At 41.5% G+C, this 22,605-nt stretch overlaps 1 protein-coding gene across 3 annotated transcripts in view; it reads right to left on the minus strand.

The window, feature by feature from the left end:
- DENND1A (DENN domain containing 1A) overlaps positions 1 to 22,399 on the minus strand; it is a 463,104-nt gene extending 440,705 nt beyond the window's left edge. For 2 of the 3 annotated variants that reach the window (XM_054726915.1, XM_054726917.1), the window contains exon 1: positions 22,312 to 22,399. In XM_054726915.1, coding sequence (XP_054582890.1) covers positions 22,312 to 22,328 — 17 coding nt within the window. In that variant the 5' untranslated portion in view covers positions 22,329 to 22,399. The remainder of the gene's footprint in view (positions 1 to 22,311) is intronic. The other variant, XM_054726916.1, reaches the window with a different exon arrangement.
- Between the last annotated feature and the right edge of the window lie 206 nt (positions 22,400 to 22,605).

Consider the following 22,605-nt stretch of genomic DNA (forward strand, 5'->3'; position numbering starts at 1 on the left):
TTTGGTAACTACTGAGCTAGGGTGTTCAAGAGAAGCATCACAGGAGAGGTGGAACTTGGAGTGAACGTTGCCAGATGAACAGGATTTGGCCAGGTGTGGAGAAGGGAGGGGATTGTGAGCAAGGGGAAACAGCCTGATCAGAGTACAGAAGTGTTCATGTGAATATTCATATGAAATTTGAAGAAAAGCAACTAAATAAACCTGACTGAAACACGGAAAAGGTACAGCTGCAAATTCAATTTCTGGCAATAGGACAAGCTAAAGTACACTTCTGAAAGGCCACTGGAAAAAAATCTAAATAATGGGTATTGTTTATCTTCTCAAATAAATAAGTTGGTGAGTTTGCAGTAAAATACGGAAGATTAAAACAAAGAATTAAGTGAAGATAGGAACCCACCCAACAGGATAACCAACACACAAAATCTCGCTTTCCCATTGAAAGCATTTACATAGTCCAATGCGTCTTCATTCTCATAATCTAATGGGGCTCAAGGAATACAAGGCAAAGGTAAGGTTTAGACTAAGGTGGAAAGTATAATAGATACCCCTCCCTCACAATTTAAACTGGGGCTACAAAAGGGATCAAGGTACACACACACACACACACACACACACACACACACACACACACCAATGAAACCACTAGTCTCAAAACTTGGCAATAAGATAGAAAGGAAAATCTTCCTTTCAGTTCAACCACAAGCTGGAATTACTACTGAATGGTCAAAGAAACTTCAACCCAGGAATCTAAGTCCAAGTGGTCACAAACTAAAAGTGGCCACAGAACACTAACAAAATAATATGTAAATCTTCTCTGGAAAAATTCACTTTAACATTGGTCTCAAAATGATTCTCACAAACAGTTCTAAGAAATATAAACTTGGGCAAAAATTTGAAAACACTCAGGAAAATAAAGCCCATAAAATAAGACCCTCAGAAAAGAAAAAAAAAAAAGAAAGATGCCAGAATCAGACTCTCAAAGACTTCAGATATTGGAATTATTAGAGACTGAATTTGGAATAAATGTTTAATAAACTTAAAGGAATAAAAGGGATTGAAAATGAGTAAAGAGTAAGAAACTATGACATGATGAAGCAAACTTAAAAAAGAACAAAATATTTCTCAAAATAAAAAAGAATAACTGAATGGATGGCTTAAGGGCAGAAAAGATACAACCAAAGAGAATTAGTGAGCTTACAGAAATTATACAGAATAACACTTAGAGAGATCAAATTATTTTAAAGAGAAAGCAAAAGAACAGAAGACAGACACAGAAAGTATAATATACAAGATTAATTAATACTCCAGAAGAGGAGAAAAGAATGGGGCATAACCCATAGCTGGTTTCAGAAAGTTGCTTTTAATGCTCTATTTACTTTTTTTTTTTTTTTTTTGGGGGGGTGTCTCATCTTCACTTAGTTCTTGATCTGAAAATAGCTAGAAATTTTCCAAAACTGACAACAGATACACACTCACCAGTTTAAGAAGTCTAATGAGTGCATAGCAAGATAAATAAGAAATCTAGAAGTTCTGGTCCAAGTAAAATGCAGTAGGCACAATCTACACTGTCTCCCACATCAATTAAAAAATATATATGTACAAAAAGGGTAGAAATCATGAAGCAGCTATTTGAGGAATCAAGAAAGTAAATATGAGTAGATGGATTGGGGTAGAAGACCAGTAGTACATTTACCATTTTTTCCCTCCAGTATCACTCAGCATGGACTCAAAGCAGTTCAAAAACTGGAAGTAACTCTGGTTGGAGCAGCCTTTCCGCTCTGGCCCAAAGCGGCTGGGTGGTGCGGAACGCCTGCTTCATCGCCATGGTGACGACACAAGCGTCCTGTCCATCCCCAGATACTCAGTGCCTGTGTATGCAAATTAAACCACCATCTTTGTTGGGTTAATTTGCATAGTCACTCCTGATTGGCTGGTGGGCATCGCAAAGGTACAGTCAATTAGCATGTTACTTTTTTATTAGGTAGATTAGAGGACTGGCTTATTCCACTTAGCATAATGCTCTCCAGTTCCATCCATGCTGTTGCAAATGGTAAAAGTTCCTTCTTTCTTATAGCAGTGTAGTATTCCATTGTGTAGATGTACCAAAGTTTTTTAATCCACTCATCTGCTGATGGGCACTTAGGCTGTTTCCAAATCTTAGCTATGGTAAATTGTGCTGCTATGAACACAGGGGTGCATATATCCTTTCTGATTGGTGTTTCTGGTTTCTTGGGATATAGTCCTAGAAGTGGGATTTCTGGATCAAATGGGAGTTCCATTTTTAACTTTTTGAGGAAACTCCAAACTGTCTTCCACAGTGGCTGTATCTGTCTGCATTCCCACCAGCAGTGCACCAAATTCATTCTTCTTGACCTCACTGCTAGTTCTCTCTCCTGACTCACCAGTTTCTGTCAATGGTACTCTGACATTCTCCAACAATGCTACTTCAAACACTGGAGGAACTAGACCGAGGTGCCAAAAAATGGCCTATTCCCAATTTGCATGAAAAAATATGGTAATATTAAGTTTTCCTACCATAAATTTTCTTAAACCTTTCTCTCCCACTATTCTCTGTCTATACTAGAATATATAATAGCTTTATGGAAAAAATGTATTTTAAAATTTCATATATAAATATTTCATAATATTCCACAAAAAAAATACCATGACTCTATCACTTGAACATGTATGACCACCACTGAACTAGTAATATGCAACTCATAGTCCTGCTATGAATTCTTTTCTGTGCATTGTGAAACTTTTCCTATGAGGAAGTTAGACCACAGTGGGAAAGGTCAGGCCAATTTGTCTAAAAAAAATCGATTAAGGAGGGCATCAGAATACTCTATTTTTCTTCCTCCTTAATTCCAGGCTATGACTGCCTATCTTCTAGCACCAAAAACAAAAACCAGCTTAGAGGCAGAGTAGAAACAACTTTCAACAATCAGTGTAAGAATAAGTGACTTTTTATTCTACTCATAGCAACTGAGGCATCCCCAGGCTGCATCCTGCAGTTAAACAAGCACTTTGTGGACCGTCTTTCTCTGATGATTATCAGTAGTTACTCCAGAAATAAAGCATAACATTATCTTAAGAAAAATAACACAACTATTAATATTTATAGTCCCAAAGGGACTTGCCAAAGCATAATTTGAAGATACCAGTTATTTGGAATCATCATAAACATAAATAGTTGGGAATTAAATATATGAAAAGACTACTTTTTTAAAAAAATACATTTTATTGAATTTTTACAGAGAGGAAGGGAAAGGGATAGAGAGCCAGAAACATCGATGAGAGAGAAACATCGACCAGCTGCCTCCTGCACACCCCCTACTGGGGATGTGCCTGCAACCAGGGTACATGCCCTCGACCGGGATCGGACCTGGGACCCTTCAGTCCGCAGGCCGACGCTCTATCCACTGAGCCAAACCGGTTAGGGCTGAAAAGACTACTTTTAAGAATAAAATCCAGTCAAGACTAAACTTCTATATTGAGTTAAACATCAATTAATTATTCAATATATATTAACTGAGCACCTACTATGTGTCACATACAGTGCAAGTCACTCAAGGTTTATAGTGAGCAAGTCTCTCAAGGTACCAGATTTCATGAAATTTATAAGACTACGGGAAAGACAATCAATAACAACCAGGCAAAGCTCCTCCAAGTGCAGCAGGAAGGGTAAAGGGGATGCTGAAAATTTTCTCCAGAGCTCTGTTTGAGATAAAACCTGAAGAATGATTAAAAGTTAGCCAAGGGTATATGTATATGTGCGTAGAGGTAGGAGGTCAGGGGGACTACCGATGAGACGGGGATCCAACAAAAATAGAGAAGAGAGCACACTCAGAGTCACATAGATATGAGCTCTAATACCAGGTTCTACCTCCCCATAAGCTGTGTGCACCGGGCAAACATCTCTAGCTATAGTCACTTAATTTGGCTCCCCAAGTGTTAGCTCTAAGACGTTGGGCAACTAGAAATCTCTGTGTCTTTCCCATCTGCAAAATGGGGATCAGAGCAGTACCTTCTCCATCAGGTTGTTAATGAGGGTAAATTGAAAGATTAAGTATTAAGATTCAATGAGGTAACAAATATAAAATACTTAGAATAAGTATTAATATTCAAAAGAGTTCAATAAATGTTAGTCATTACTATTTTTATATTAATAGAGTCAAGATCTCAAAGAGTTTTATAAACCATGTTAGGTGTGTAGATTTTAATCTGGATATATGGGGAGCAAATGAGTGATTTTAGCAATGAACTGACATTAAGAGATTTCCCATTTGGAAGGCTCACTGTGGGTACTGTTTAGAGAATGGACTGGAGAGAAGCAAGAGTGGTAGAAAGAACCAGTATGGAGGAATTACAGCCACTAGGATAACAGAGGATGGTGGTCTGGACCCAGAGATGGAGAAGGAGGTGTTTGGATTTAAGATGTGAAATGTCCCCAATATTTCCCTCTCACCTACTCTCTATCTGCCTACTAAAGAGTCATGAAATCCCATTACTTTTCACTACTCACCACTCTGTAATTGACTCCCTAACTATATACTTAGCTCCCGCCTCTCTCATGACCTTCAAGTCCAAATTTCAACTGTCCCTGGAGAGCTTCCCACAGATAGTAATCTCACACTCAGTAGAATCCAAAGCAAACCAATCATTTATTTCCCCCAAATAACCCCTCAATTCCCTATTTTTGATGCTAGCTCTATCAGTCACCCAGGTTACAACCCCTGCAGTCATCATCCATCTAGTTGTAAAGACTTTCTTCTAATACTACTTTTTGACAACCCTCACTGATACCTGGACTCTTAAAGGCAATGTGATACAAAACAAAAGTATCTATCCAAATATCAGCCCTCATTACCTCTCTTCTATTATAGCAGGTTAATGTGTCTACCTACCTTTAGTCATTCTGCTCTTCAACCCTTATTAGTCTCATGGATCTCTCTCTCTCTCTCTCTCTCTCTCTCTCTCTCTCTCTCTCTCTCTCTCTCTCTAACACACACACACACACACACACAGTTTAATATGGAGAGGGAGTTATGTAATCTCCTGATTACTTTTTAAAAATTAGTTACATTGATTATAATAATTACATAAAAACAAGTACAACATAAAGGTCAGTGAGAATAGAGCAAGATCTCTAACGGAGCACGTTCTGTGAATTTTAGCTTCTTTTGTATGTCATTAGTTCAAAATATGATATCAGGTACTGAGTGAATAAAATTCTACCTCAGTAGTACAAACACCTGCTTAGACACTGGAAGTTCAACTGTGAACAATGAACATGAATCAGTTCTTCAGCAACAGATCTGAAAAGGGGGACCTGACCATCACCCATGGGGCACAAACAGTGTAACCCATTCACTTGTGGCAACTAGCAAATCTAGATAGAGCTCACCTTGCTAAAGGGTATATGGGAAAATAAAAGACCTGTTACAAATATTGTGAATGGGGAAGAGGGAACATCATCTCTTGCAAGAAGAATATATCTCTGAAATGATTAAGAAATATGTTTCAGGAAACTGGCATCCTTAAATAGAACAGAAACAACATGACTTCTACAAAACAGGAACAGAAAGCAACAGGGAGAGAAAAGAAGAGGATAAAAAGACAGTAAGAGCCTTTTTAAAAAAGAATGACAGAAAAACAATGAAAACTGATGACTTCCATGAAGAATGAAAACGCATGGCATTGCCGAAACCGGTTTGGCTCAGTGGATAGAGCGTCGGCCTGCGGACTCAAGGGTCCCAGGTTCGATTCCGGTCAAGGGCATGTACCTTGGTTGCGAGCACATCCCCAGTGGGGGGTGTGCAAGAGGCAGCTGATCGGTGTTTCTCTCTCATCAATGTTTCTAACTCTCTATCCCTCTCTGTAAAAAAACAATAAAATATATATTTAAAAAAAAAAAAAAAGAAAACGCATGGCATTAGCTCTGGCCGAGTAGCTCAGTTGGTTGGAGCATTGTTCCATACACCAAAGGGTTGTGGGTTCGATTCCCAGTCAGGGCATATACCTAGGTTGCAAGTTTGAGGCACATAATGGAAGCAACTGATCAATGTTTCTCTCTTATACTGATGTTTCTCTCTCTCTCTCCTTCCCTCCCTTCCTCCCTCCCTCCCTCTAAAATCAATAAACATTCTCAGGTAAGAATTAAAAATAAACAAAAAACTTCTCTCATCCAAGTACTAACAAGGCCCGACCCTGCTTAGCTTAAGAGATCAGACGAGATCGGACGCGTTCAGGGTGGTATGGCCGTAGACCAAAAAAATTCTCAAAAAAATTCATGGCATTAGACAACTTATCTATTTGGTTTTCTTGCCAAAATGTTTAAACATGAACTTAAGCATGAGGAAACAATGAGACAAGTCCCAAACGTGAGACATTCTACAAAACTGGTCTGGATTCTTTAAAATGTAAATGTCAGAGACTCAAAAAAAGGGCAGAACGGTTCTAGATGAAAGGAAACTAGAGACATAACAACTAAATTGGACATATGATCCCCTAATTGGACCCAGGCTTAAACAAAAAGCTGCAAAGGACATTATTGGAACAATTTGGAAAATTTAAATATGGATTGTTAGATCATATTATATGAATGTGAAATTTCTTAATGGTGATAAAAAGTGTTGTGGCTATATAGAAGAATATACTTGTTCTTAAGAGATATACACTAAAATACTAACAGATAAAATATCCTGATGACCTAACTTGATAGTGAATTATTCATCATAACATAAACTTGTGTATACAACAAAGAGGGGAGAGTGAATATGAGTGGAGAGGGAAGAAGAGTAGGATTACCTATCCCCTCATATTATAGGGAAACAGATAAGCATTTATACTAAAAGCCACACAACTTTTATAATAGTTTTTTTAATATAGTCCTTTCTTATTTATGAGGCCAGCATAACCTTAATTCCAAAATCTGACAAGAACATTAACATAAAATTATAGCCAAAATCTCTTATAAATATAGATGGAAACATAAAATAATAAAATACTAGTAAATTGAATCCAGCATTATGTATAAAAAAGATAATAAATCATGACCAAATGGGTTTATCCCAGGAATGCCAACTTAGTTTAACATTTGAAAATAAATGTGATCCACTACATTAACAGGAGGAAAAAACCATATGATCATCCCAACAGATGTAGAAAAAGGGTTTGATAAAATTCAATATCCATTCATGACTAAAGCTGGCAACACAAATATCACTTGATGTGCCAACAAAAATCAGCTCTCTCTAGCCAAAGGGGCAAGCTAACAAGTCAGAAAACTTTTAGAAAAGAACCACTGAACACTGTAGCCAACATGTGTTGCCTTCACTCAAGTCAGCCAAGACAAGCAAGGAGAGAACCTAGATTTCTACCCTCACCAGGCTGTAATAAAGCATGCCATCCACATGCCCCTGCCAAGTTAGTGCTATAGAAAGTAGAGAGCTGGGCTTTCATCATCCCACATGGCAGTAATGAAGGCCCTCACGATGTGGTTCAGGGGATATTGTGAAGCTGGACTTCCACTCTCACATAGCAGTATTCAAGACCATGGTGGAAGCAAGGGAAAAAGAACCTCGATAAAACTGTTAGTATGATCTGGAAAAAAAACAGAGATATGATAAAACAAATAATGCAAGGGGGGAGAAAGGATTTAGAAACTCAGGGGGAGGGAAAGGCAAAGAATACTATTTTTAAAAAATCCAAACTCCACCCAGCTGGGGAGGTGTCAATGGAGGCCTCCTGGGAGTCAGGACTCCCACTCTGGCCCTGCAGTAAGGAGAATTCCCCACCAGAATTCAATCAAGGCTGGGTGTCAATCAAGGCTGAGCAGAGAACCTAGACATGTACCCCAACTGGCAAGAAGAAGGCAGAATACCCCTGCCTCTTCTGGAGCAGTGTCAGAGGAAACCAGCTAAAAATCCATGGGAAAATGTCTTCGAGTGCTATAAGAAATGTTTTCAATCCAGAACTCTATTACCATATACTAGTAAACCAGCAATTTTCAACTGGTGAGCTGCAATAATTTTTAAAACATTCAATACCTGCCTATTTAGTAAGGAGCACTAACCTTCTTTCCCTTAGATTGTCAAATTAAAAAAATGACAACAGCCAATATAACAATAGCTGTCCAGTGTGGATGAATCAAAATTATACCTATATTTTTGTCAGATTGGCAAAAAAATCTGTATTTTCTGGTGTGTTGCAGAATTTTAGTTTATGTGTTCCATGAGATGAAAAAGTTTGAAAATCACTGATATAAACTATCGACCAAGTGTGAGAAGGTAGACATTTTTCTGACATACTAGAACTCAAACACAACCTTTCTGCAAGTCCACTGATTGGTTGCCTCCTATAAGAACCCGAATATACACTCCAGCAAACAAATTACAACAAAATAACACAGAGGCCAGGAAATAATGAAATTGGAGAGTGGTGAAGGGACATTCCAGGATTACAATAATACAGATGACTTTATAAAGATCAGAACAGGAAGGTAGGAAGGAACCATCTGGAAAAATGGGGAAAAAGAGTCTCCGTAAAGCTGCTAATATGAGTTCAAGTTTGAAAAAAATAAAGATATGATAAAACAAATAATGTGAGGGGGGAAGAATTTTGAAACTCAGGGGGAGGGGAAGGGAGAGAAGACTTTTTAAAAAAATCTAAATCCAGATATGGCTCTTTCTATTCCAGTCTCAGGCACTTTCTGGGCCGAAGGCAGAAATGCAGACATGGCCAGTCCAAGAGTCACACCATGCATAACCAGTTCAGAAATGGTACAGAAAAGGCATTAATAAGACCTAAACATAAAGATATCTTTTAAGGATGTGGAACTTAAGTTCCTAAGGCTCTTGAGCTTTTTCAGGAAACATCAGAAAGGTCTAATGAGGATGTAGACCAATAAAACTAAGAACACCAAGGCCTTTGTCGAGCTCAAGGTCCTGAAAGGCATCAGACTCAAGCTTGAGAGACATGGGGTCCCACGCTCTGCTGCTTGGAAGCAAGCACCAAGGCCAAAGTCAAAGCCAAGACTCAGGCTCCCAAAGGTGCCCCAGCTCCCACAAAAGGTACAAAGTAGAGGCTTCTGTGAGCCAACATGAGCATGCAATTACTCGTGTGATGCCCTGGGCTGCTCTCTATATTGGGCAGGTGCATTTTGTTCAAATAAAGGCAAAATTAAAATGTATATGTAAATATATATGGATATAGATATAGATTAGATATAGATATATAGCTAGAGATACACACATCCAGATATGAAACAAAATAAATTTAGCCTAATTTTAAATTCTGGATGGATTATAAGAAAAAGTTTATATAACCCTCATATTAAGAACATTCTCCTTCAAATGGGATCATTACAATGCACCAAAAAGAAAATGTTATTCTAGCACCCTAGCTGGCCTATTTTAACAATTTTACAAAATTACATATAAATTTTCTCTTTGACCCAGCAATCCCACTTCTAACAATCTATTGCAATGGTAAAAATACACAAGACTACTCATTGCAGCACCATTTGTAACAGTAACACTGGAAGCAACCTAAGTGACCATCAGTATGAAACTGGTTAAATAACCCATGGTTCATCCATCCGAAGGAACACTATGCTGTCCCTACAGAGAAATGAGAATGAATTCTATATACTGCTAGAAGTGATCTCTTTACAGAGTATAAAATGAGAAAAGAAAAGTGCAGAGAATGCTACCATTTATCTGAGGTGCTAGTGAGAGGAGGTGTGAATATATATAGATATAGATATAATTTTCCTTTTTTTGAAAGACATGACAACTGGGGGAATTTTTTTTTTAACAAGCCACTTATGGAGGAAGGAAGAAACTGAATGGTAAGAAAGGGATAGAAATGAGACTTTTCTGAATATACCTTTTGTAGATTTGGCTTTGAAACCATAGAAATATTTTATTTAAATAATATTTTTAAAGCAATTCCAAAGGTTGAAAGAAAAAACAAAAACCTTATATATTGAGTTAGTGACACACCACAGAGAAAGAAACTACTTCTAGTGATTTTCTTTATTTCTCACCCACGAGCATGCTTAGAGATGGGAAGGGGAGAGGAGCCAACAGAGACGGGTAAATGGAGAGCGGGGGGAGGGAGAGGAAAAGGGAGAGACAGACAGACAGACATTGATGACAGAGAGAAAGAAAACATCGACTGGCTACCTTCCGAACATGCCCTGAACGGGAATTGAACCTGCAACCCAGATATGTGCCCTGACTAGGAATCAACTGGCAACCCTTCAGCACACAGGCCGACCCCAACTAGCTGAGCCACTCCAGGTGGGCTCTATTGATTTTGAAACAGTAACTTGACTATACATTCCTAGTGGTATATACTCTAAGGACAAAAAAAAAAAAGCCAAATTAAAACAAAAACGCGTTTTCAGTAATCACATTGTTGGTGCTTTTGTTAGCACTGCTGTTGAGTTGTGTGGGTACTGTGGAATAAAGCAATCAATTCAACGAAATCAGGACTTTTGGTATGACAGGAGATTCAGTTATATGACTGATGAGGTTACATAAAAATGCTATAATCAATATGAACATGTGATGTTGCTTACCTTCTAAAAATACACATACACAAAAACAGAAACATGCACATTCTAGTTCTGACCCTTGGAGAAAACTGATCTAGTAGAAAAAAAAGTCCCAAAACTATAATATCTAATACCATTTACCACCAAAATGAAGCAAGACTCCTTAGAGCAGTGGTCGGCAAACTCATTAGTCAACAGAACCAAATATCAACAGTACAACTATTGAAATTTCTTTTGAGAACCGAAAACCGACTTCTGCGCATGGGCCACCAAGTTTCAATCGCACTGTATGTGCGCGCCCGCACGTGGTATTTTGTGGAAGAGCCACACTCAAGGGGCCAAAGAGCCGCATGTGGCTCGCGAGCTTTAGTTTGCCAACCACTGCCTTAAAGAAACAGCAGAATACAGGTCTGGAGCAGGAAGTATACAAGAGTCTGGAACATCTTGTCACACCAAAAAGAAAGAAGCTATTAGAAACTACTTGGATCTTGTCAAAAGGACTCTAGAAGTTAATTTGAAGATGCTCCCACTGGACAAAGATAGGACAAATTAAACATCAATAGGGATAACCATAGTAGATTGAAATATAGCAAGAATTGTTTAAATCTATGTGTTTACAAAAGTCACACAGTATATAATGCCATTCATATGAAATGTCCAGAAAGGTAAATCTGTGGAGATTGAAAGTAGATTAGGGTTGCCCAGGGCTGGAGGACTTGGGAAAAAATGGGGAGTGACCATTAATGGGTATGGGATTTCTTTTTGAGGTAATGAAAGTGTTCTAAAATCAACTGTAGTGATGGTTGTGCAATTCTATGGATGTATTAAAAACCACTGAATTGTATACTTTAAAAAATCTGTGTTTAAAGTGACAATCGAAAAATAAAATCAGTCACCTTTGGAAAATGGTAGGAAATTAACTCAGTTTAAAAAAATAAAGGGAATCAAATATGAACTATACCTCAAGGTAACTAAATAACTGATATGAGGAAGGTTTCCTTCATTAAACTAGTCTAGCTAATATGAGGAAAAAATAACAGAAACAAAATATCACCATTTTACAGCCCCTGATAAATCAGGGATCAAAAGAGATAATGTGCCTCCTGATGGAAGTACTATACCTATCACCACCTTTTAAGTACTCTTGACAAGAAAATGAACTTGAACTGATCCAGTCAGTACATCTAACTATCAGTTTGTAGGAAATAAAGGGAATGGAACATATTAAACAGGATGCAATGGAAAACATATAGGACAAATAACCAACATTCTCAATAAATAAATTGCAAAAGGGGAAAAGAGACTTAAGAGACATGTACCAACCAATTACAATCTGATCTTACTTGATTCAAACAAATCAATTGTTTAACAAAAACTGATAAAATTAGTAACCTTTGAACACTGGATATCTAATGATATAAAGGAAATTTTTTAGGTGTGAAATCATCATCATGGTTTTTAAAAAGAATGTCTATCTTTTAGAAACACATGGAAATATTTAAGATGAGATATGACATCTGGAATTTGCTTCAAAGCAATCTAGGATTGGAGGGTGGGGGCAGGAGTTTATAGTCAGTTATTTATAAATGAAACTAAGTAAGCCATAAATTAATAAGTGCTGAAACTGAGTGATGGACATTGGGGACTCATACTAGCCTCTCTACTTTCATAGATATTTAACATTTTCCAAAATATAAAAGTTAAAAAAATAGTAATTTTAAGCACTCAGGAAAACAAAATGAGAAGTTAAAAATGGGAATCATCTGTAATACTGTCAACAACAATATTGTTTTTTGGGAAAAATAAAAGGCTAGAAGTGAACAGTAATGCCAGCTAAAGATAAATATAAATGATATAAATATTTTATAAAATTGAATACAATTTTCAAATATTATTTGTCAGGAGGCATAAATGCTCGTAAATATTAACATTCTAATTATTTGCAGGCTTATCTTATCTCTTAGTAGAGACATTAAGTTTCTCTTCCCCAACCAGCAAGAGGAATAGTGCTCTGAATATATCAGAATAGCAATCCTTCAAATAAATTCAGTAAAATATACAACACATCATCCTGACATACTCACAGAGAGCAAGCAAAAACTTTCTCTGTCTTAAAACTATGAAAAGGAAAACATGCATTCTTTTGACTTTTTTTAGCTCCCGGTTGTTCACACAAGTGTATATCATCCTCTCCAAGCAATATCAATAATAGCTACCGTCTACTAAACAGTCACTTATCTGTTGAAGGCTACATATAAGATCACTTTTTATCCTCACAACAACCTTATAGGTGAATTAGCTTCCTTTCATAAATAAAAAAATTTTTTAAAAAACTGAGGATCAGGAACTTATTAGAAATCAGGCGGGGATTCTGTATAGTTCTGGGGACTCCAGCCTGAGCATCTCCAAAGCCAACATCCCCCCAGCTGCTCTCATACCTTGGAATACAAAATTTTTGCTTGGAGTCAAAAATCTTTCTCTAGATTGGTTTCCTTCCTTCCTTTGACTCACACAGCCCAGGCAAGATCAGTGCAACATCCCTGAAACCTTTCCTGTGGCTAAAGTGAGTTCAAGAGTTTATTATTTCTCTCTCTCTAAATCTAACATGAACAGATTTCCCCTCAGTAACTTGGCCCAGCCCACTTTAGGTCTTACTCATCTAACAAAGCACACACATTCACATGGAGCCCTTAAAGATTTCTTCCTTCCTCACTGCAAACTAAAATGCCTTCTCCCAGCCATACTTTTTCACTTTTCCTTGGAGAAGCAAACACATTATATAACCAGTCCTCAGCTTCCAAACATTCATTTGTAATATAACTTTGCTAACCTTGCCAAGTCATCTTTGATTCTCCTCTTGCCTCTTACACGTAATTTGTCATCAAGTCATACAGTTCTACCTAAAATCTCTCTCAAATCCATCCTTTTTCTTTCAGCAACCAACAACTCACTTTGGACCTTGATCTTCTGCAGTATAAACTATAACACAATTAGTAAACCAGTGGTCTCCAATGTTTTTTTCCATGCATTCCCTCCTATCAGTAAAACATTTGAACATACAATTGATATACATATATCTACACTAATAAAAGAGTAAGATGCAAATTGACTGTACCTTCGCAATGCCCACCAGCCAATCAGAAGTGTGTATGCAAATTAATGCAACAAAGCTGGCAGGTTAATTTGCATACGCAGGTGCTTAGCGGCAGCTCCGGGCCTCTGGGCAGCTTGGGAAGGCGGAAAGACGGCTCCGGCCAGAGCAAAGGCGTTGCCGGCAACCAGAGGAAGGAAGGCCCATTCATGCATGAATCTTTGTGCATCGGGCCTCTAGTTTATTTATAAATTATAAGAATGTTTTACTATACTAGTATAAGCATTGTAAAACACAAAAACAGAAATTTTGATGGTTAATATAAAAACAAATATAAATTCTACCAATATTCTTTTCACATCCTGGAGGATCATCTTGCACAAGCCAAAGATATCAACTGTTCTAAAATACTGCTGCTAGAGTAAGCTTCCTAAGAACCCAAATCTGATCATATGATACTCTGAACTCTATCCTTCAATGGCATCATGTCCCAGTGGCACAAGCCTACTTTTTTAACTTCACCTCCTATAATCTCACCCACATATCCTGTATCTCAGCTATCCCTGTTACCACCCTATGTCTTTTGCACACACAGTCCCCTATGCCTGGTAAGTCCTTATTCTTGATAGCCACTGATTTATATATAACAGGATCTCTAAGAGAAAAATACATTCTAAATGCAATTAACCAACTTACAAATAAACTTCTGGAATGTTATCATCTTTTTTAGAGGAACTTATATTTTGAACATACCTTTTGTTACTTCCATTATTTGTCTCCTTTTCAAGTCCTAAATACTTGGGAGAATGGGTATGAATTTCAAAAAAAAAAAAGTAGAGGAGACCAACTTTGTTTTGTTCTCTTTGGTTTATTTTTCTTCCTTATCTTTCCATTTCCCCACAAAATCCTTTTAAGCAAAAGGATGTTGCAAATCCAGAGATTAGTTCCCCCTTGGGCCAGGGGAAAGGCTAAGCCTTTGCAACCCACAACCAGAATTCCAGCCAGGACCTTACAGATGGCCTAAATAAAATCCTTTCCTACAACAATACTTCAGGTTTTACCCTTCCTTGTTTCACCCTTACTATCTGCTGTGCAAATCCCTCCACATTGATTACAATGGCTAAGATTTAAATGATGGTGTTGCACCCAAGACATTTTCCAAAAACATAATGAAAATTCAACTGGCAACTACTAATGGGGAGCTCACCCTCCAACAAGACTTTTGTACTGTCTTTGTATTGTCTCCAATGGGGACTGGGATGAGAGCACTATGGCGGAGAGAGAAATGAGATGAGGCATTAGAGTGAGAAGCCCGCCAAGGGAAGTCACATTTCAACTTCTAGTCTTATCCCACAGTTAAGAGCAATAGGTCAACTGTGCTATTCAACTGGCCTCAAGAAGCAAGCAAGCCTGTGGTGCATTTTGGTTATGGGATCCTTGAACAAGCAGTCCAAAAAAAAAAGACTGGCAGAGCTATCCTAAGAAGTCAAGCTCTGTACCAGAAAACAATGAGATGGGCTTATCCCCACTTTCAAGTCATTCCACCGTTCTTCCTCTGGAAATCCTTCCTCCCTTCTCCAAATCTCACCTTCCTTTCAGTTCAAGTTCCAACCTCTTCTGAGAAAACTATCTCTGTCTACTTTGCTCTTTCGTTTTCTACACAACTCACTGGACCATCTACAATGAGATGCGACTTTACACTTGCTTTGGAAAACAGTTTAACAGTTCCTTAAACAGGGTTACCATATGATCCAGCAATACCATTCTATGTTCATAACATCTATATATATCAAACCCTACTATGCAAATAGACCAAACAGCGGAACCTAACAACTGGTCGCTATGACATGTGCTGACCACCAGGAAGTGCGTGCAGAACATGGTGGTCTTTGGCAGCAGGCGGCAGAGTGTGGAACATGGTGGACATCAGCCACAGCGGGATGGTGGAGCAGGTGAGCAGGGGTGCCAGACCAAGGTGGGGCACCGATTGCTGTCATCGGGGCGAGCCTCTGATACTGAAAATTCTTTGCTCCTGCACGCCACGGTCCCGCCAGGCGCTCGCACCTGCCGCCGGCACTGGCCCTGCTCGCACTCACTGCCAGCACCAGAGCTGCCACTCACACCTGCTGCCAGCGCCCCGGCACTGGCCCCAATTACCCCTCAGGGCTTCTCCATCTCCTCCTGCTCCTGAGGGGCGATTGGGACTGGCAGCCACTGCTCAGACCCACTGCCAGCAATGGCCCCGCTCACACCCGCTGCCAGTGCCCAGCACCAGTCCCGATCGCTCGGCACCCTCAGTGGGTGCGAGTGGCAGCTGCTGGTCCCGATCACCCCTGAGGGCTTCTCCACCTCCCCCTGCTCCTGAGGAGCAATTGGGGCAGTAGCCCCTACTCGCACCCGCTGATGGCATCGGCCCCACTAGCACCCGCTGCTGGCGCCAGCCCCAATCGCTCCGCGCCGTCAGTGGGTGTGAGCAGAGCCGGGGCTGTCAGCACAAGGGAGCAGCAGTGGCAGGAGCGGGGCTGCCAGCAGACAGGGGACTAGGGGACGTAGCAGGAGGGGCTGGGCAGGGATGCCGAGACCTGCTCCTATGCCCACCGCAGCCTCACAGCCCACAGTTCCTTTCAAGGTGCACAAATTCATGCACTGGGCCCCTAGTTATTTATAAGTGAAAACAACCCAAAATCCTAACAACTGACGAATGGGTGAATGAATGAGTGAATAAAATGTGGTTTGTCAATACAATGAAATATTACTCAGGAATAAACAAAATGCTCATATGCTATAATATGGATAACATTTGGAACCATTATATTACATGAAAGACAAAGGATTATATATTGTACTAGAGGCCCAGTGCACGAATTTGTACATCAGTGGGGTCCCTCAACCTGGCCTGCACCCTGCAATCTAGGACCCCTCGGGGGATGTCGGATAGCCAGTTTTGGCCCAATCCCCGCAGGTCCAATCCAGACAGAAGGGAGCCCAATCCTATGCATTGAGTGTCTGTCCCCTGGTGGTCAATGCACGTCATAGCAACCAGTCGACTGGTTGTTCGGTAGATAGGTTGCTTAGGCTTTTATATATATAGATGATTCCATTTATAAGAAATGCCAAGAATAGACAAATCTACAGCAACTATAATTAGTGATTGTCTAGAGCTGAGAGGGTTTGGAGGGGAAGGGGAAGCGACAGACAGCTAATGGGTATGGGGCTTCTTTCTGGGGTGATAAAAATGTTCTGGAATTGGACAGTGGTGATCAATCACATTTTTGTGAGCATACTAAAAACCATTTACTGATACACTATAAAAGGATAAATTTTATGCCCTGGCCAGTGTGGCTCAGTGATTACTGTCGACCCAGACACCAAAGCATCATGGGTTCAATTCCTGGTCAAAGGCATATACCTGGGTTGCAGTTTCAATCTCCAACCCAGGTCAGGGAGCATGGAGGAGGCAACCAATCAATCAATGTGTCTCTCTCACATTGATGTCTGTCTCTCTCTCTCTGTCTCTCTGTCTCTCTCTCTCTTCCCCCCCAACCCCCGCCCTCCCTTCCACTCTCTCTAAAAATCAATGGAAAAAATATCCTTGGTGAGGATTAACAAAAAAAGAATAAGTGTTATGGTATATGACTTGTAACTTAATAAAGTTGTTTTCAGATGACCACAGCCTACAAGTCCCTGCTCAGGCCCCAGTTTCTCTCTCTGACCTTAACCTCAAATGTCTCTACCATCAGTCACTTCCCAAACCCCTTGGCTTTCTATCAATTCCTGAAATAGGGCTAGGGTTTTCTTACCTCCAGGCCTTTGTATATTCTCTATCCTCTGCCTGGAATGAAGTGTCTTTTCAAGTCTCTTTACATGACCAATGAGTTCTCATCCTTTAAGTTTCAGCTCAAATGTCATCTCCACTGTAAGCCTTCCCTCTCTATCTAAAATAGGACAGCCGCTCCTATCATTCTCTTAGAATTTTTTTTTTCCTTTGTAGCACATCCATATAGCTTTACGTGAATTGATCTGGGGTTTTTTTTTTTTTTTTTTTTTGGTCAGGTCCACCAGACTGTAAGCTCCAACAAGAGTAGGAATGAATATGTATTATTATTCACCATTACAAATTCCCAATGTCTAACACTATCCCTTGCATTTAAATGCCTAATAAAATGGTAATTAGTATTTTTATTTCCCTAATGTGCCATTCCTGTATTGAGATGACTATGACTGCTGCCACCACAACCACCATCACCACCACTGCCACCCCACACCACTCTTACCCCTTTCATATCCTTACTCATCTCTCCTGTCTCAGCTAAAACAGTATCTTATTGATGAAGTCTTCCTTTCTTGAGCCCACACAGTCTCTCCATTTATTCACTTAGTCGTCACTGGCGGCACCTCCACCATAAAAATGATCTTTTTGTATTATACGCAGAGTTTTTTTTTGTTGTTTTTTTTGGTGGGGAGAGGACCTGCAGGGAGTTGTTTTTGTTTCACATTTCTATCTTACTACTACTTTGGGAAGCCTTAACCCGAAGAAAAATCTCTTCATTTCTATGTCCTAGTGTACTACTGGGCACATAATATAATACTATCAGTTATGATAACTATAATGACTAACATTTATTGAGTGTTTAATATGTGCTTGACACTCTTCTTAGTTCTATAATGAGTGAGTGAATGAATAAATGGATAAATTTCTTGGTCACCAACCTCAAAGTGGTCAGTCTGACAGGGACAGAAGACAGGTATACAGGCTAATGCAGAATAAACACACCCCAAGGCCAAATCAGCTGCCTTATCCTGTCCCTCTATGCCTTCAAATGTTTGAGTATGCTTTTCTCCGAGTCCATAAATGTCAGGTTTCTTCAAACTCACTTAGAATACTTCCTTCGATTACTTACAATCCACTTCCTGCCCTTGGTGCCTGGAAACAATTTCTAGGATGTCACCACAAGTAGTATTAAGCTGCCACACCGTTTCCTGCTGTGTGTCTGCATTATCAGTTAAATTGCTTCATATTAACCACATTCCAGTCCACTGGGATCACTCAAACACCAACTAAGATTTAAACATAGCTGTCAAAGATACTAGTCACCACTGCTCCTTTCATCCTTTAAGTGTCTGCTCAGGTTTAAGGCTTAGGAGCTTTCCAGGGTACTACCTGCATAACTGGTGACCTTTTCTTTCCTTTGTCAAGTAAATGTTTGGTGTGAGGCAAGACAATGTTCCTCTAAATAAAGTGAACATGAACTGAACACTCTTTAGAAAACTAAGGAACTGTGCCTAGACCAGGGCAAGTTGGCTTAAAAACTTATAAAACTCTTCCTCCTCAAGAGTTCAAGTAGCAAAGTGTTCTTTTAACTCTATGTACACTAAATTAGGATCTTAATTCAGGTCCTAACATATTTCTTAAATGCATTCCATAAACTCTTCCTAAACAATCTGTGTGTCAGGTACTGGGTTTGACACAGGGAACTCAAAGACAAAAAAAGAGTCCCTACTCTCAAAAAGTTCATGTCAGGCTGAGTAGGGAAGACAAAGAACTGGATTTAGTGCTATGACACAAGGGGCCACTGAAACAGATGAGGAGGAGGATGCACAGATGAGGAGCCCCTGGCCTAGGCTGGGGAGAAGGATGCACAGATGAGGAGCCCCTGGCCTAGGCTGGGGAGGAGGATGCACAGATGAGGAGCACCTGGCCTAGGCTGGGGAGGGGGATGCACAGATAAGGGGCACCTGGCGAAAGCTGAGGAGGGGGGAGGGCAACTGGCATCAGGGCAGGCTTCCAGGAGATGGTATCTGATCTTAGGCCTATAAACTCCCATTCTCTCAATTTAAAAATGTGGCTCATAGTATTTACATCATTGGACAGTTGTGAGGATTTGATGAAATGGTGTGACACAGAGATTGTACTCAACCAGCCTTAGCTTGAAAGGAAAAGTCTGATCAGGCACCAAATCTCAATACCTATGCCTAATAACTCAATTGATCATACAGCAGACACCAACTTCACAATCACACAGGTTATTGTTTTTAATCACTTTTATTTTTTACTGAGAGAATGTTAAGTCCTGCCCTGCATGTTAACAGTCTAATTCCTTGATCATCAAAATGTTCTTCTCCATTATCTGAAACATCCAGTTCTCTGGCATTTCTGGTATAAAATATACTAGTTTTCTTGGTCTTTTGATAGAGAAAGTGTAAAAGAAAACTAACAATTACTGAACTTTTAATATGGGCCCTGCAGTCATAGTGATACTATAGTTACTGTTCATAATAACCCTACAACAATAGTTTTCCCCATTTTATCCTCAGGGTGAATAAGGAACTTCATAGTTAGTAGACAAAAGAACTGGAATTTGAATCCAGATCTGATTGTACATATCAGCCAGACAGGGCCACATAGCATCAGAGATAAGCAAGAGAAAACACAAACAGCCACAGTGCTCTCCTGCTTAGAGCGACCGCAGTGTCCTCTCTGCCTCCTACTCGCCCACCCCCAAGACTGTCCTACACAATGGAGCCTGCACACTTAGATTTCACCTCAGCCAGGTGAACCCCTTGAGCTCCGTGTCTTCTTTCCTATCAGGATGGAATGGTCAGCAGCAACCAAAGCTAAGCCCTCCAACAAGTAGGGCTGCACCTAAGTAGAAGGTTTCCTGGCCGCCTGCCCATCCCCATTCCTACCTGCAGGCAAAGTTGCCTAGTCAACTAGTCACCGTAAATCACAAGTACTTTCCTTAATTTCTCTCTTCATATTCTCTTTCAGCCTCACCACAAGTAAAGTTAATATACTTCCCAAGCCCAAGTTTTTATCACAAAGCAGTCTAGTTTCAACATCAAGGCTAGTCTTTATACTAATTTACTGCATTAAGTTCTCTTGCCAAGCACTCAGAGTGATGGGTTCCCAAAACACCACTTGAGATATGTATTTGTTAACCTGCAACGTTCACAAGCAAGACAGAGACCCAATGCCCCATCATCTGAACTCCTACTTGGGTTTTCTCTACCTGCCTCGTATCAGACCAGTTTCTGAACTTCTGTGTAACAAGAAGGGTAAGCATCCTAACAAGCAAACTCTGCAACTCTCAGGTGGCTTTTGGAAAGTGTTCCTAAGTGCTATTGTAATCCAAGTTTAAAACTCCTCCTTGGAAGCAGGAGCTGAACGTGGAGTGCCTCTTTAATCCAAATACTTCAAGAACGGTGTCTTTTCACCTCCCAAGCCCCTTGAGCTCTTAGGTGGGGCACGCCTCTAAATTTTCCCCTCATTTCCACAAAAATCAAGAACAGTGTTCTCATCCAACTCTTCCCTTTTTATTATGAACAGACTCTTCGAGCTCCCTGTAGCAAAGCTCTCAGGGCTGTGGCAGCAAGTATTAGTCCCAGGGGACTACACGGCTGAACAGAAGTCACATTGCATGGACATGGACTGGACAAGGATGCAACTTTTGCATGATTATTAGGTTTTGCCCCTAACGCCCTTCCCCTTTCACACTTCCCCTAGCATAATTCTCAACATGCTGAAATGAACACATTCCACAGGCTTTCTTGTAAGCAGGTTTCAAGTGTCCTAGGAAAGCTGTCCTACGGAAAAGCCTGAGCTGTCAACTTTGTTTTCAAGTGCCCTCCAACAATCCTACTGCTCAGAAAAAGCGAACATTTGTTAGTCATTAGAGATAAGGCATCTCGTGCTCTGGAGCTGAGGAAGGGAGAGGCCAAGAGAGGACCTGGCTTGGAGGGGAGATAGAGTCCAAAACCACACACCCAAACTGGCCTGTATCAGAGTCGTACTTCCCAAAGTCAACTTCTCGTCCAAACGGAGGGAAACAATGTTTCAGTGGGTTCTGAAGTGAGACGCCTCCACAACACGGTACCCGGGGAAAACCAACACCACCACCACCCCCCCGTCCCCCCCCCCCCCCCCCCGCCCCTGTCCGTCGGGGACTCCAGGTGAATGAACGAGCGGAGGAATGTGCCAGATTGGGTTACAGCGCCTGTCCAACCATTACCAGGTGCTCAGTTACAGCACAGAGCCATCTTCCCTCACAGCCGCTGGCCCGAGTGGTGTGGAGACTGGCACCGACAAGAGGGGAACCAGGAGGAGAGAGGAAAGGGCCTTCACCCCAGAGTAACCGGACCTTAGGTGCCTGAGTGGCCCCTCCCTCTGAGAACCTCACACGACTTTTGTGGCTCCCCCTAATTCCCCTGCCCGCCCCCCCCCCCAACCCCCCTGCAAGCCTTCGGCAGCCGGCTGCTACCTCTCTCTCAGGGGCGCCCCAAACGCACCCATTCGGGGAGTTGCTTCCGGACATTTCTCGCCCTCCGCCGCCCCCCCCCCCCAACAGTTGTAAGACCATTTTCAGAGGCTCCCTGTGACCCCGGAGGGAAGGCCATCTGGTAATCTCAGCAGCTCCTGCCCCGAGAGGAGCAGAGGACACCTGACCACCGGCGCCCTACCACCCCACGCGCACCCCACCCCCGCGCCTCCCTCAATCGCCATGGCAACCGTCCCCCTCCCCGCGTGACGCCGGCACGCGGGGCGTCCCCGGGGACCCGGCAACAAGTCCCCCTCGCGACCCACGGGCCTTCCTTCGGCCCTGGCCCGGCCTCGCCGCCCCGCGCCCGGCCCAGCCCCGCCCGGCCCGGCCGCACTCACTTGATCCTGGAGCCCATGGTCCCCGGGCCTCCTCATGGGCCCGCGGGCCGCTCGGCGCTGCGCTGCCTGCCCGCCCGCCCGCGGCCGACCGGCCTCCCTCCGGCGCTCTCCCCGCCCCTTCCTCCCTTCCCTCAGGCAGGGCCCGCCCGCTCGAGGCTCGCTCCCTCGCCGCCGCCGCCGCGCCTCCCGGGGTTAATGTTCTAGCTCCAGCCCGGCGAACGCCACGGTCCCCGGCGCGCGTGCCCGGCGCGCGCCGCCCCCGCCGCCCCTCACACCGCCGCCCCCTCCTTCCCG

Source organism: Eptesicus fuscus, chromosome 15, assembly GCF_027574615.1.
Source record: "Eptesicus fuscus isolate TK198812 chromosome 15, DD_ASM_mEF_20220401, whole genome shotgun sequence".
Lineage (NCBI taxonomy): Eukaryota > Metazoa > Chordata > Mammalia > Chiroptera > Vespertilionidae > Eptesicus > Eptesicus fuscus.